Consider the following 16,177-nt stretch of genomic DNA (forward strand, 5'->3'; position numbering starts at 1 on the left):
GTGGAGAAATCCGTGAGTGAAGTGGTGCCCGGGAAGAAGAGAGGGGTGGAGGGAAGGTGTTCTGAGATTTCGTTTTATTTCTCATTTACCTTACTCTGGCTGATTTGTAATAAAAAGTGAGCTAATTTTCCCTAAGCTGAGTCTGTTTTGCCCGTGATGGTAATTAGTGAATGATCTCTCCTGTCCTTATCTCGACCCGCAAGTTTTTTGTTATATTTTTCTCTCCCCTGTCCAGCTGAGGATGGGGGAGTGATAGAACGGCTTTGGTGGGCACCTGGCGTCCAGCCAGGGTCAACCCATCACATAATGCTTGGAATATTACAGTACTACCAATGTGTCCTGGTTTCGGCTGGGATAAAACTGAGCAAAGCGCAGTAGTGATGGAGCCAGAACTGACTTCAGCAAGCAACAATCCAACACTACGTACCATCTTCTTGCTGCACCCAGTGTCACCCGCTCACCACACCGCACTGAAGCCTGACCCTGCTCTGCCGACTGAGCAGACTTTGCACCACCCCTCCTGCCCAGAAAGACTAAGACTAGTATGACAGACGGAGCCCAAAGTTGTGGACTAAATGAACTCAACGAACATTTTAGAGATGGTCCAGTGTGTGTGTGTGTGTATATACGTATCTCAAAGGACAGAAAAGGTGATGGTGATTGATTAGGCTGTATTGGAAAGTACGGGACCTGAGCATGACATAAATGGTATAGAATAAGGGATGGATACTGTCCTGGTTTTGGCTGGGATAAAGTTAATTTTCTTTCTAGTAGCTGGTATAGTGCTATGTTTTGGATTCAGTATGAGAAGAACATTGATAACACGCTGATGTTTTCAGTTGTTGCTAAGTAGCATTAAGTGCTACATCATAGATTTTTCAGCTTCTTATGCCCAGCCAGCAAGAAGGCTGGAGGGGCATAAGAAGTTGGGAGGGGACACAGCCAGGACAGCTGACCCAAACTGGCCAAAGGGGTATTCCATACCATGTGATGTCATGCCCAGTATATAAATTGGGGGGAGCTGGCCTGGGGGACAGATCGCTGCTCAGGAACTAACTGGGCATTGGTCAGCGAGTCCTGAGCAACTGCACTGTGCATCACTTGTTTTGTATATTCCAATCCTTTTATTATTATTGTCATTTTATTATTGTTATTATTATCATGATTAGTTTCTTCCTTTCTGTTGTATTAAACTGTTCTTATCTCAACCCACGAGTTTTACCTTCCCCCCCCCCTTTCTCTGCCCCATCCCACCGGGGGAGAGAGGAAGTGAGTGAGCGGCTGCATGGTGCTTAGTTGCTGGCTGTGCTTAAACCATGACACAGTGTTTACCTACATTAATCCTGACATACAAAAAAGCACTAACACAATGAACAGGAAAAACACTACTCTAGCAAGACCTGTGCCTGGCCAGGGAAAATGAAAGTAATCAGCAAAAGCAAAATCAGATACACAGGATAATGAGTTTAATAAGTGTTAACAAGAAGGATAAAAATTAGCATGTCTCTAGCTGCTGCATCCTTCCATGTATCCTCATAGCAAAACCCAAAGCCCAAGCTGAAAGATCTAAACATGTCTCTAAACACCACCATTATTATCTTTCCCTAGATGCTTTCAACTTCTCATTTCACACCTGGAGGAAGGTTTCACCTCATCTACTGTGCTGAGACAGCTATTCTGAATTGCAGCTCATTATCCCTTTACTAGGATTATCTTCATGAATTAACACAAAATACTTTGAATGTACAACCAGCATTCATAAGGATAATCCAACACAAGCAATGAAGTAGAGACACAGTTACTATCAGGAGACCACTTTTCATAAACATTCTATAGCCCACCTTCAAGAGAACAAGACTTGGAACTAAATTAATATTATTATTGCATACTAAAAATCATGGACTCAAAAAAAGTAGTTTCACAGGCCACAAAACATTATCTAGTCTAAATCAATTTGATTATTTAATTTTTTTCAAAAATTGTTGACAGACTGATTTTTACCTAGCAGGTTTTACACTACACCAGGTATTAACTGTCCTCCCATAACTGGCACAGATACAACAAAAACACAGGCTGGCACAAGTTTTATTTTATATTTTAGCTACGCAAATGCAATTGTGGTTCCATACCTAATCCGAACGAATTGATGAGCTCAGCTGATCTGACAGTGTACGGATCCAGTATTTAGTAATGACTGTGGAACCACAAAAGCATAATAGAAATGTTTCTTTTCTTGCTCATCACAGTTTTCTCATTGTTATCCCTCATATGCCATGTTTTGACTGCAACAATAAAAAAACTTCCCATACCATCAGCCACACCTTTTGGGCCCCAGTAGTCCCTCCTGGGAGAGTGCTGCTTAAAGTCATGTCAATCTGTGGTTTTACTATTCCACAGATATTAACTGCTAACCTTCTGTTTTTCCTATAAATCATGATAGATTAACATAGTTAGGAAACATATTCAGCAGTTGCTGCCATCCTTTAGATGCACCTTGGTGTTTGCTGCATCCAGGGTTGTACAATAAGGAAATCTTCAGCAGTGATCACAAAATATTGCTGCTCTTCATGTTCATTCATTTCCATCTACACTATGTGCAGGACTGTCAATCAGGGGAGGAAAGTGATCTGAATGAAAATACCTTGAAAATATTTTTAAAACCAAACCAGGTTCTCAAACCACTTTGCACCATGGACATAGAAACTACTGTTCCATTACAACTATGGGGTAGGTGCCCTGTGATATAGAAGCAGGATTCAAGCAATAGGTTGCCTGCTTAAATTGATATTGCCACCAAAGATGCAACATAAACCATAGCATGTGTTTAACCTGAAGAACTTTGACCATGTTTTCCCCAAGTACATGATTTAACAAAAGATAATAACTCTTCCTGAAGTCTTGCCTGTAACAGTTAAAATACAGTGGGTAAGAAAAGAAATAGCCATAAATGCCATACTGTTTTTTCCTTGTAGAACTTGCAGAAGAGACAGCTTAACGCAGTTATTTACCATTAACTGAATATAAACAGCAGTGACTCAGAAATAAGTTCGTTTGTAAAGAAAAAACCTGACCAGTGCACACATTAACAAGTGGATCGCTGATTAAGTGCATGGTGATTCATGGGCGCATCGTTCTTGCCTCAGAAAACAAAACTGTTCATCTTACTCAGCCAGGACTAGTCTGTCAATGAGAGAGATGCTATACACATCTTTCAGAAAACTATGTATTGTATTTCAGGAGTTGGATAAAAAATAGTTCTTGCCACACTTCTAGTGCTATTGCACTTAGTAAGTTAAACTGTGCATTGCGCACCCTTGGAAGTGAACAGCTTATCAAAAATTTTTTTTTTTAATTTGGACATAAATTCTTACTGAGAAAATAAATATACATACATATAAAAACATATTTCACAATTCTTATGAAATAAGACAAATTCTTTTAAGAACCACAAAAAAAGTCTACCTTTGTGCCAAAGTGCGCTGACCAAATGAAATTACACCTCAGTGTATTTCAGTAATAGTTTAAATGACAAAAGCTACAGAAGGGCTTGTGATTCCACAGAAAAGAGCTGACCAATTTACTAATTTAAGATGTGTTTTCTATACTGACTTCAAATTACTTATTTAACAAGAAAGAACAAAAGGCATGAAAATTTGCAAAATTAAACTCTCCAGAATGGTGAAAGCTTTGCTTAATATCAAAGATTACCTTTCATAGATATTTCAAATGTTTGAAACAATTTAACTTTTCAGAAGAGCTGCATAATCTGTCAGGAATTTAGAAAACATTAAACTTAACCTTTTTGACGGATGTCAGATCTCATGAATATCTAATATTCAAAATAAACTCTCAACTCCAATCTACTGAGTGTACTTATTTGAACAAAGTGATTCACATCTTGAGTTCATGTGATCAGCATATGCAACTTCCAAGTCAGAAAAACAGTTTCCCAGCCTCACATACAAATGCTCAGACATCAATCTGTCAGGCGTAAAAATACAACAGGACACCTACCACATAAAAAGTTGTCTATGAGCTTTAGGAAAAGGTACAAGAGTATTTTCAAGTTCGTTAAAAGGCAAACCACTGGTTTCTATGGAACTTTACTTTAAAAGCTGAGCAATTCCTAGTTAATTTATGTAGAAAAATTTCAAATCCTAGAAATGTACCTTGCACAGGCTTTTACAAGGAAAGCTTTAGAAAGTTGGAAAGGATTTTTTTTTTTTTTTTACACTGTTTGCTTTGTCTCCAATATTCCTGTAAGAATGAATGTTTCTGCAGAACAATAAGGGATTAATATATTGTGACACAAGTTTCAGTGCATCAAAAGCCTCTTATTCCAGCAGAGGAGCTAGTCTCCTCATTCCCTAGTCTGACAGGAATAGTCTATGCCAGGAAACTGAAAATTCAATGTCATTTATTGAGTCTTTAACAGAGCTCTCTCATAATACAGTTTAGTGCATCATGAGCATAACCTACAATTTAACTTTGATGAAATGCAGGTTAAAGCCCACCACTAAAATTACTCTTAAATAGAGCACAAAATTATCAAAGAATGAAACTGCAAAGAAAGCTGAAGTCATATTCTCTCTAATTAGATGTGTTTGCTAGTTCATTACTGGTCTACAGCCACAAAGAGAAAGAAGAGATGAATTGGAGAATCTTACAGATAACAATCTGACCACAAGTCTTTTAAAGATGTAAAAAAAACCACCTAATTGTTTTAGGTTTTTTGTTTGTTTTGCTTCATTTTAAATCCTTAGCAATATCAGTTCTGACATGTCAGCAAGTCTGTAGTAATTGTTTATTTGGAGCTCAGTTGCAATGCAAACTATCAAGAATTTGTCTCTTCCTCGGTGTATAACACAGGAAAACTTGTGATGTTACTCTGACAAACCTTACATAAGCAGGACAAAGCAAATTAAATATATTTTTACCTTACGTACAGCAAACTTATGCTAACAATGCACAGCAATGGCCCAAAACATATCTTACGATTATTTCAAACACACTTTATTATTCATGGCTTGAAAGTTGTATAAATCAACCTACTTTCTCTTCTAAAACAAAATAGCATTCTAGTCCCAAAGCATATGACACTGGAAAACATGGGAATTGCTAGAGGTATCCAAAGACCTATCAAAATCCCAACAAATTCAAATCAGAGGTTTAGAAGAAACTGAGGTAACTAGATAGATGTTTCACTATTATTTGTAAGTAAATACACCATTAAAAAAAATATGCAGGATTTTTACAAAAATTTCTGTTTTAAGCATAACATTCAGTTAAAAGTTTCTTTAAGTTTCTTTCCTCCTTCAGAATCTTTAGTTGCAACTTTTCTTTATTGATTTGGTTAAATCAACCGATTTGCAGATCACAACTAAAGAACTTCAATAAATAGAAACTTTTTTATAAATATGGTAAGTAACTGAAAATTTCTTCCATATATTATTATAAACAAAATAATTTCCAATGGAAAAACAGAAAAAAAAAATCTCTAATTATTCAGCAGAACCATTCTTTTTATTCTCTTGACAGCTAGTCATTTCTCTGTGGGGAGACTTCAATATCCTACTCAGCTACCAAGAAATTCAAGGGAATCTTTGTCTTCAGTTGAAATAGTCTATTAGGCACAAAATAAGAGTTACTGAAACTGCTTCAGTCTGAACATTCTTCGGACCCAATTCTAGCTGAATGGAACTGCCAGAACAGCGTTCAAGAGCGGTTTCTATCCCAGTCCTCAATTTGGAACACAACGCAGGATAACTTTTGAAAATAAAGGCTTCACATCTCTCATTTGTGGAGAGAAAAAGGAATTATGACTTTTGGTAAATACATCTGGATTGTTACAGGGGTTACATCCTATTTTGAGTTATGTGAAGATACTATTACAGGCTAGTAAGCGAGACTCGCATGTAGACGACTTCTGGATGTGATTTGCAACAAGGTTTTCCAGGGGTTACATCCACTGCAGTGTCATCAGTGCTACCGCTAACACTGTCTTCCACAAACTCAGAAGTGTTAGCAACAAATTCCTGAACACGCAGAACAAACTTGGTAGAACTAAGGAGGATGCTTTTAAAGCTGAAAGAGATTTTACCTGTGTTCTTAATTAAGATATTCTTTTGATAGGTACAGAACAGAGGAAAGGAGTCAGAAGAACCCCAAAAAAGGTATGCATTAGGGAGAGAATTAGTTTCACATGGTCCTATGAGAAAAGGATAACCAAGTATGAATGTTTTAGAAGAACTGTATTAATCTCTTTGATGCATGACCTGCATTTTTAGTCATCTTCATGTTAATCAGTTAATATGAGTATCCAATTTCAGAGTATTTTGGGCAAGAGAAAGACATAGAGAATTGTTTTACTTTTTATAAAAATGTTCATTTATTATTTAATAGCAGATATGGGTATTAGATAATAAATTTCATTACTTTTGCCTGGAAAATCATTTGTATTTAAATTTAGGATGAAATCCTAATCTTTCTTTTTTTTTCTTTAATGAATTTTACATTAGTCTTAAAAGTGAATCTTGCATTGAGAACTTTTTCTAACGTGGTTATATCAATAGAACTAGTAGCTTCCATCATCCATTTCCATACTGCAGTATTCAATAAGCTACACGGTAAAGCAATACAAAAATTAAACACAGTTTGGCAATCAGAAAACAGTATGAAAGCACAGAAAAAGCTACAGACCTCACTATGTCCTCATTTTAAAGCTCAACTGACAAAACAGCAATACCTGTAATTATGTACTGTAACTTATACAATACCTGAAACTTATTGTCTGTGATGCTTTCAACTTCACCACCATCAGTTATAACCTTAAGGAACTGGTTTATTTATTAAAACCTTCATTATAATATCAAAGTATAAATGTGTACCCTTGTTAGGAAAAGTGTTTTTAATTATCTGAATTGCTTTCAATATGCTTTGAAGTTGAATGAACAAATTTGTATTTTAACCACAGAAGCCTGAAAATTAAATCTTTCTTTTAATTTTTAAAGCAAAAATCAGAATTTTCTTCTACACTAATGCAGAAAAAAATAACAACTCAGCAAAGAAACTATTTACAGCTTCAAATGTTATGTTAAAATTACAATTCCATAAAATTTGTGCAGTACAAACTTTACCTCAATCAATTTTCTTTCGTAGGAGCTGGCTAGTTCCTCGTTGTTTTCTACTTGCTTTTGCTCTGGAATAGTAAATTCACCATCAGTGCTCCAAATGTTTGGCAGAACTAAAACAAAGAGATACCTCAAATTAAAATGTTAAATTACTTAAATAGCTAAGACAACCCATTTAGAAGTAATAGCTCTAAAAAACCTCATTTACTAGAAGTATCAAAACAGGATGTAATATGAAACAGTATTTCAAGTAGTAAAATACAAATGCTGCCAGGAGCTTTCTTGTGAGCAATATTTAGACAGGTACTCTCAGCAGAAAAAAATGCAAACTATAAGCTTTTGGCTGTTCTGTGACTACAGCTATCTAATACATGTAGGCAGTAACTGCAATTCCTACCTAAAGCCTTTGAAAACTGAACCTATGCTTCTCTTTTAAGTCTTTTTTTCTACATCTCTTCCAAAACATTTCATATTACTTGCACAGACTACTTATATATCAGAGAAATTACAGAAAATAGGGCTGAGAATGGACATTCCATACTTCATCTAGTATTTCATATTTTTGCATAAAGCAGAATCAGCTGTAGTTATTTCATTCCTGACAGTTAATTATCTAATTTATTCCTAGAAACCTCCAATAATAGAGATTTCATGCTTCCCTGCACAATCTATTTAAATTTAAGTATTCTTCTCAGAAAGGCTTTCTTGATAGCTAATCAAACTTCCTTCACCTGCCATTTAAGCCCATTACTTCTTTTCTTATCCACAGCGAATGAAAACTACAGTTTATTCTATTCCTGTTCCTAGCTATCATATATATATTTGATGATCACTGTAAGGCCTATCTAAGTAAGTCTCCTCCAAGTTACACAAAGTCCAGTTCAACTTTTCCTTACAGATCATGATTTCCTAAAAAAAACAAGTTAGCACATACAAAGTAAACAAGCCTTAATAAAAGAGAGGTTTAACAATTGCTTTCACCATTTTTCAAGATACAAACTATATATACAACCACTATAACGTAAAGACAAGACACCATAATTCATCTAACTAAATACTCTTGCACCTGGGAACTGATTTTTACTTCAAGGAAGACTATATACATTCAGAAGTTTACTATTATTTTAAGTGAATTGTGAATGCTATTTTAAGAGCTATTTCTTGTAAATCTTGCTTGAAGTTCTTCAGCCAGAAACTTCTAAGATCAGCATTTTCATATACATAATATTATTGTATCTAAGCAGGTCTGAAAAATGGTACACATCCAACTCGTGCTGATAAGCTGAGAAATCAGGATGCTTACTTATTAAATATTTAACTACCAATATCAAGCTGCTCGGTCTATGGCAGTGATCACTCATTTTGAAAGCTGGTATGATATTCTGAACTTGACACAGTTCTGACTCCTGGGCAATTTATTTATAATAACATTTTGCATGGTTTTTTGGTTTTTTAAGTCACCACAAGGCAAAGTATTATGCTGAGTTTCATTTATTATTTTAGGAAACTATTTAAAAGCCATACTCGGTAGCATCTGATCTGATTATTTTAGCAAACATGTAGATTCTTCTCTATTTATAGTCATAAAAATAGCAGAACAGCAGAAGCTCAATTTATTTTGACTCAAAATAGTTCTACAGAAAGTCTAAACACATAGTGTTCTAAAACCTACAATACATTTATGACTTTTGTTTGGATACCGTTTGGAAGAAGATTAATTATTCTTGAATTACCCATGGTAACATAGGACAGCAGTGAAATTAGTTGTATGCAAGAGTTTATGCCTGCTTGATGAAGACAATTTCCTAACATTAAGCAAAAGAGGACAGCTGGGAGTTTTCCAGGTTTAAACAGATCAGAACTCTATGTCCCTCTCTACATGTAAGGCTAGTTAGAAATCAAGAACCTTAACCTATGAGTGTGTAAATTAATATATAAAAAACCAACAAGAATTTTAACTTAAAATGGGAAAAACAGAGAAAACACTAGTTTCTTCATCCCATTTTCTTCACAAAATTGTCACAATCTCAGAACACAGTAATCAAACAGGTCTTGTAAATATACTCTCTAATCCTCTTAGGCATGTAAGCTAATTAAGAACAAACTGACTTAAGACAAGTTGTTACGGTCACTTTAAGTTATACCACAATTGGAATTCAGTAATTTGCCTGAAGTTACAACAGTGATATCTGCACTGAAAAGTACAAATAGCTCTTTCTAATAATGCAAATATTCTTAGTTATGAAGGCTCACATCTGAAAAATATGAATGCCTATGATGAGATACTGCAAGTTATGTATATAAACCATGGGTCCAATAGTTTCTATAATCTGGTAAAAGAAAAAACTTTTTTTTTGTTTCACTCTCTTTTTGTGAAGTGTACCTAAACATATTAGTTCTCAGGGATTATTTATGTGCTTAAGTACTTTTTTGAGTCAGAAGCCCCAGTACTATTAAAAATTTCACATAAATCTCCAATGGCAGGTAAGAAAAAAAAAATTTGGTTTTATAAATATACAACATGCGAAGTTAGTATATAAGAAAAATTATCACAAATAGTGCATGTAGCTGAAATTTATTTTGGTCACTAATGATAAATATTACAGAAAATTACTGTGGCTTGATTAAATATCCTTTGAGCATAAAGCATACATGTATTCATTTTTAGAAATGTTGGTACTGTTCCATCCCCCTTTTTCATCTATAAAATCTGACCATCCTACTCAGTTTCTATTCTTATCACTCACTAATTTGCATAATTTTAACATGGCAGAATATAGCTAGCCTAGGAATTTTTTTTCTTTTCCTATAATTACACTCATCATGGAAACTGTCAGTATCTAATGAAGGATAATTTCTGCTATTATAAGAAGCTTAAGCGATGGTTTCTGTGAATAATTCTTAATATGAATCACTACACTCCAGCAAAGTCGGAAGTAAAAACATATGTTCTCACTAACAAAAATCCTTTTAAGGATGAATGAAGTTTTTAAACTACAGATAGGTATAGTGACTAGCCCTTAAGAGCAGAATTAATGTAGTATTCATTCATAGAGCCACTTATATGACCACAATATTGACAATTAAAAAAAAAAAAAAAAAAAAAGACAGATGGTGCCGGTTTCCGAAAAGCCACCTCGTCTCTCAAGATACCTTCTGTAGTCAGTGGAAATACAGGTCCCACCAGAAGATGATACACAATCAAGACTCCAATTCATCCTGTCATGGACACTTCTATCACCACTGACCACTGAAGAAAAACAGGTAACACTGCTGATAATTTAACTCGTTATCTTTCAGATATAAAATCTGTTCATTAGAGTCAGAGCAACCTAGCAAAGAAAATGAAATGTCTGGCCTTAATACAGAGTCTATTTCAAAGAGTCTGCAAATACTCATCTCCAAAACAACACTAACAGTATAACTTAGAGATACTAAATTTTCTCTCCTCAAAATAATTATTCTTATGTTTCAATATCACATTAATTCACAGATTATTTTTTAAATTAAATTTTCATCTGATCACTTTTTCTGGAAAGTTTCTTATTGAAAAGAAGACCACCTCATGTACCAGAAAACACTCTGTAAAAATAAGTACAAAAATCTACATCAGTATTTTTCTCAAAAGGAAAAGATATCAAATACGTTATCTTCACTTTTGGGAGATATTACTCTACCATGGTTGGAAGAGGTGAATAGGGCTTATAATGACCTCCTGCTAACCCCACTTTCATGTAAAAGATTTCATTTGTTTTGGCAAGACTCGGCAAGGAAAGCAAAGACTTCTTAATTGTTTCTACTCAGCAGTGATTTGATAGTATGCCATTACATAACATTCTTTTTGTTTGATATCAATCTGCATTACAAAACTGCTCACACAACAGCAAATAGCCCAGTCAGAGATACATCAGGGACAGTTCTCATAGAAACAGAACTGTCATCTTTTCAGATGCTGATATTTTCCAACAGGGGGAGGGCTGATGTCATCTGGGTAGCATGTGGAAGCATGAACCACGTCCCCAGCCACACTGCGATTGTTTTCTGTGGCTGAAATGTTGGTTATGGACCAGGGCTTGCACAGGACTGGGTGGCTGGTTATCTACAGAGGATCATTCCAGGATCAATCGGGGGGGGGCGGGGAGCAGATTCTTGTAAACCAGAGACATGCTTGTTCACCAGTTATTCTTTCATTGTCAGTTTTTACACAAGTCCAGGAGTCACTTCCATCATTTGGTTACCATACCTATGCTTCCAATAAACTCTGTCTCAGTGGTAGCATACAGAAAAACAACCCTTGTGCATGGCTTTTCCCCCCTCCACTTTATCCTTACCTTCCACTGTTTGACCTTCTCTTCTGAGCATCTGGACAGCTCCTACATACTTCTTAAGCTGCACTTTGAGCACCTCATTTTCTCTGTTGATAAAAAGGGCAGAATAAATAAATATTGTTGTTTTCTCAAAAGAGAGGAAAGCCCCCTTCAATGGAAACAAACACACTATCTGTAATAATAAGATTTATCTAAGCTGTGTCATCAAGATGAAAAAAAATAATGACTTGCACATTAAATAATACATCAACAGCAGAGTACCAGGAAAACTAGCTTTCCATGGCCACATAAACACATCAGTGAAACCGATTTTCTCATAATAAAAAACGTCACTAACTGTTTAATTTAGATTTTCTACACCATGCTACGTTGATGGCAGAAAAATGATACAGTCTAAATCAAGAGTCAATTAAAAAAATGATGATGGGATACTAGACAAGGAAATTCACAATGGCCAGTATAAAATTTGACAGTCATTTTACTAGCTGTCCAAGTATTTAATGTCAAGCAAATAAGAATTCGGCTTTAGAAACAGACTTTATCATTGTACGAAAATGCCAGCACTTCAGCAACAATACTCAAGGTAAAAGTTATCCACCCACTATTCCTAAATGAAAATCATAAGAGAAGAAATTAAATTTATCCCTTTGACTGTTGTATTTCAGTGCCTGTGTCTGTCTCATTTTTCTTTGGAAAGTACAAGTATTCAAACCAGGTACTATCATAGCACCAACCTAATAACATTAAGCACCTTAGTTTATATCTGGGGGGGAATAAAAAGGATTCTAACTGACTGAATTTTAAACAAAGCTGACAAATTGCATGTCTGAAAATTCAAGTAACTGTCTAAGCCCATTCAGTTAACCAAGTATGACAGAAGTGTTTATACAAAAGAAACATAACTAAAATGTGTTGCAAGAAAGTGAATTCAGACAACTTTTCTTTAAGAAACTATCAGGGTAGAAACCCATAGGTGCCACAGGTGCAGCACATGACATCACATACAAGAAGCCTGCAACTGGTTAGAGAGAAAAGAGAACATGGACAAGTCAAAAATATGCCAGTGGAGTGGTACAAGCTCCAGGAACGATGAAACCATAGCTATGTAACAGATTACAGAAAGCTGTAAACAGATTATGCACAAAACAGTAGGCATTTTATTTATGAGAATTTATTCAAGAATGAGAAGTATCCAGAAACACATGCAAATATATTTGATGGTCCTTATCATAATATATATACACACACATACACGCACACACACACAAAAAATATACACACACACACACACACAAATAAACTGCTGTTGTGACCAATACCATATTTATATATAAAAACCCTAGACTGGTACTATATTCATATTTCTATGGATTTCAAATCAGTTTTCTGAACTATATAACCTCAGTTTTATTCAGTCCTTTAGTAGGAGGTTGCTAAATAATTGAGAAGAAACTACTGATTACCCAGCTATCAAATTTTAACAAAGTCCTGGATGTTTTTATGTTTTTTATGATATTTTTCATTTCCTAGACTACAAAGAACAAGTCAGTTTTTCCACCAGAGATGGACACTGATATTCAGATTGGAGGGGGGGGAGAAAAAAATATCAGAAACACAGTTTAATTCTATATACTATATTAAAACAAGTCTAAATAATTCACTTATGAAAAAAATATTATATGACAGCTAGACAAAAAGACTTCTCACCAGAATTGTAAATATATCTGCATGGAAATAACTACACAATTACAATACATTGAGTTTTAAGGTTTCTCATGAACTAATCATACACCATCTCATTTCTACATTTGAGAATAGACTCAGTGCCTTCTGTCTGTACTGAGAACACATTAAAAAAAAATTTTTTTTTACTATTGTGCCTATCGACTTAAAATTGATACAGTACAGATGAACTTCAGAAAGACTTTAATTCATGTAAGGTTTTTGATACAAGACTGAAATTCAAACCAGCATACTATGGCCCAGTCACAATTTCCTAATATGCTTCTTTTCATCTTACTACTGAAGCCTGAGCCTCGCTACTCATACTTTGACAGCTCTTTCTCATTACTACTATTTAGCTAGATTCCAAAGAGGGCCCATTCTGATATATATGAATTTATATAGCTCTTTTTATCAGAGCATGTTTTAAAAAAAAATTTAAAAAAAAATCAGCAAGCACTCACTAGAAACTCTTTAGTGACTTCAAGAGGCATTATATCAGATATTCAGAGCAACTACTTTATAGGAAGAAAAGCTCCTGTATAGAAGTTAATGGTCAGATTTGCAGAAATTCTTGTCCCGCTGACCCAACAGTATTACCTGTTCTTAAGGATGTTAAATACTTCTATGTGAAGGCCCCAGCTTTACTTCTGCAACTTTTCCAAACTTTACCATTTAACTTGAAGCAAAACTGTTAGCCTGTTATGAGACTAGTGATAAACACAATGCTTTCAGCATCTTTTGAAGTTCTCCAAACAATTCCACATTCCATGCTGAAGAACAAATGACAAGACTGTAAGTACAAGTTGAAGAGGATAGAGGAAAAAAAGCGGGGAAAAAAAAAAAATCGGGCTGAAATACATGGGAAAGCAGAGAACTATGCCACTAAAAGCACACTCATCTCCAAAACGTCAATTATAAGAAATTTCCCTGCTTGATCACTTCTCCCATGTTAATAAGTAGCTGAAAGACAGAGTAATAATATGTTGGTTTACCCTGTATAAGCTCAGTGATAGAGGATGACAATCTAGTATCCCTACAGATTACTCTTTTTGCTCAAATGGCACAGGTCTAGTGTGTGTTGTTGATTAAGCTTTATACCATTGGTGATTACATGCAGAACAATGATATATGACATACTTTGGTTGTTTGATTATAAAACTAGAAAACTGCACATTAGGAGCTACACTGAAAAAAATACTAAGGTTTGAAATCCAATCACACACAGAAAAAATGGATTTAAAGCATCCTATGAAATCAGAATTTAACTCCTCCCCAGGTCTCTTTATGATTTATTATTATTTGGGTACACATAAGAAGCAGATTAGCAGAACATCTCTGAAGCTTTATGTCTTCAAGACAAAGAAAAACACACATGCATTTCCCCACTTTTTTCTCCTTAAGACGAATACAAAGTTAGTTTCTGACAGAGCAGATTTATCTGCAAAATCTCTCCAAAAGTATTAGAGAAATACAAACACATTTAAATACAGCAACTTATAAATGCCACACATCTATAACAGCAGGATAAATTTTATTCCATCTGAAGCTTTTTCAAGCAACTGTAGGAGTTTCTCCATAGTTTTGTGACTATTCTCCAAAGAAAACCAGATAAAGATATTTCCAGGTTCCAACAAACTATTTATAAGCTAATGCGGTAAGGATCAACTTTTTTTAGCGTATATTTCATTCTATAGCACTTTTACCCAGTGAAATAACTTAAGACGCAATTAAACTCTGAAGTTAGCTTCTTGCTTTAGTACTTTTCCTGAAGATAAATCAGAATATTAAAAAATTATGTGTATCCACTCTCAGCTATTAACAGTGTCTTTGCTTAAAACCAGCAGAAAAATACAATACTAATTATGGTAATGAATCAGTACATAATAACAACTGTAAGCAAAGAGAAGAGGAATGTAAGTATCAAAACCTTAAATGGTGATACATGAGTGACTTCTAAAAATTTTCTAAAATGGAAGATACCACCTCATAAAATCCCTAAAATTGTAAATATTTCTATTGTCAGACATACTTGAAAATTCACCAGAAACCACAGTATGTATTCACAAATTATATGAAAAATCTTAAGGATCCTACTAAACTCCTGTACTGAAACCAAAGTCAGAAAAAGGAAAAACATTCAGTAAATTTCTTTCAAGAGTATGCATATGGTCAGGGCTTGTTTATACAGCAATACTTGACTGGCATTACTAGTGTAAAGTATCCCTTTTGCCAAAACTATGAAATAAAACACTAATAGTAAAGGATTTACTTTTCAATGGCAGTATTTAGTGACATTGATCATAGTAATACAGAAACAAAATATTGTTTTACTGAAAAGAAATTTTCTTTAAATATCCACGAATGGTACACAGCCACAGAACACCTTAGCAACAACAAACTTAGTTTTCCAAAAAATATAATAAACAAACATCTGGAATGACAAGGAATGATCAATTATATAATAAATTTAAGTTGTCGAATAGCTTGAATTCCCTGCCTAATTTTGAAGCAAAAATAATTACACTTCCTCTCAATTTTATTATTTACAAATTAGCATTTAAGAAAACCCTGCCTAAAAGACAATCAAAACTACTCTAAGAATGATCCTTTTTTGTAGCAGCATAAACCAAGTTCACATTTTGAGAAACATATACCTGACTTTTATGCATATAATGAATGAAAAGATAGCATGCAATATTACTGATAAATGCACATCCTAACCATCAAGTTAATTCATGCCAGGAAAATTAGCAACTGTTCCCTAAGGACCCTCATATCAAGAGGATGAATGTAACAGGATAACAAGCAGCATGTTCTCACATCAAAGGGAGGACAGTGCAAAGAGAGATGCTATTCATACGACACACAGCAGTGGATCAGTCCCCCTGCTGGGCCCTCTCCTGTATCCTTGGAGAAGGACCAGGGCCCCACAGGTGAAAGCTCGCCCTTTTAAAAACTATCGGGGGGGGGGGGGGGGGGGACAAAACAAAAGGG

At 34.9% G+C, this 16,177-nt stretch overlaps 1 protein-coding gene across 7 annotated transcripts in view; it reads right to left on the reverse strand.

The window, feature by feature from the left end:
• SNX29 (sorting nexin 29) overlaps positions 1-16,177 on the reverse strand; it is a 142,280-nt gene that overhangs the window by 82,980 nt on the left and 43,123 nt on the right. For 6 of the 7 annotated variants that reach the window (XR_775088.1, XR_775090.1, XR_775089.1 and 3 more), the window contains exons 14-15: positions 11,462-11,544; positions 7,137-7,243 (exon numbers count right to left, since the gene is read on the reverse strand). Coding sequence is in view for 4 of the 7 variants with exons in the window: in XM_010578485.1 (XP_010576787.1) it covers positions 7,137-7,243; positions 11,462-11,544 (190 nt within the window). In the remaining 3 variants the exon portion in view is untranslated. The remainder of the gene's footprint in view (positions 1-7,136; positions 7,244-11,461; positions 11,545-16,177) is intronic. The other variant, XM_010578486.1, reaches the window with a different exon arrangement.

The sequence above is a fragment of the Haliaeetus leucocephalus genome, unplaced genomic scaffold (assembly GCF_000737465.1).
Source record: "Haliaeetus leucocephalus isolate CR32 unplaced genomic scaffold, Haliaeetus_leucocephalus-4.0 Scaffold636, whole genome shotgun sequence".
Classification (NCBI taxonomy): domain Eukaryota; kingdom Metazoa; phylum Chordata; class Aves; order Accipitriformes; family Accipitridae; genus Haliaeetus; species Haliaeetus leucocephalus.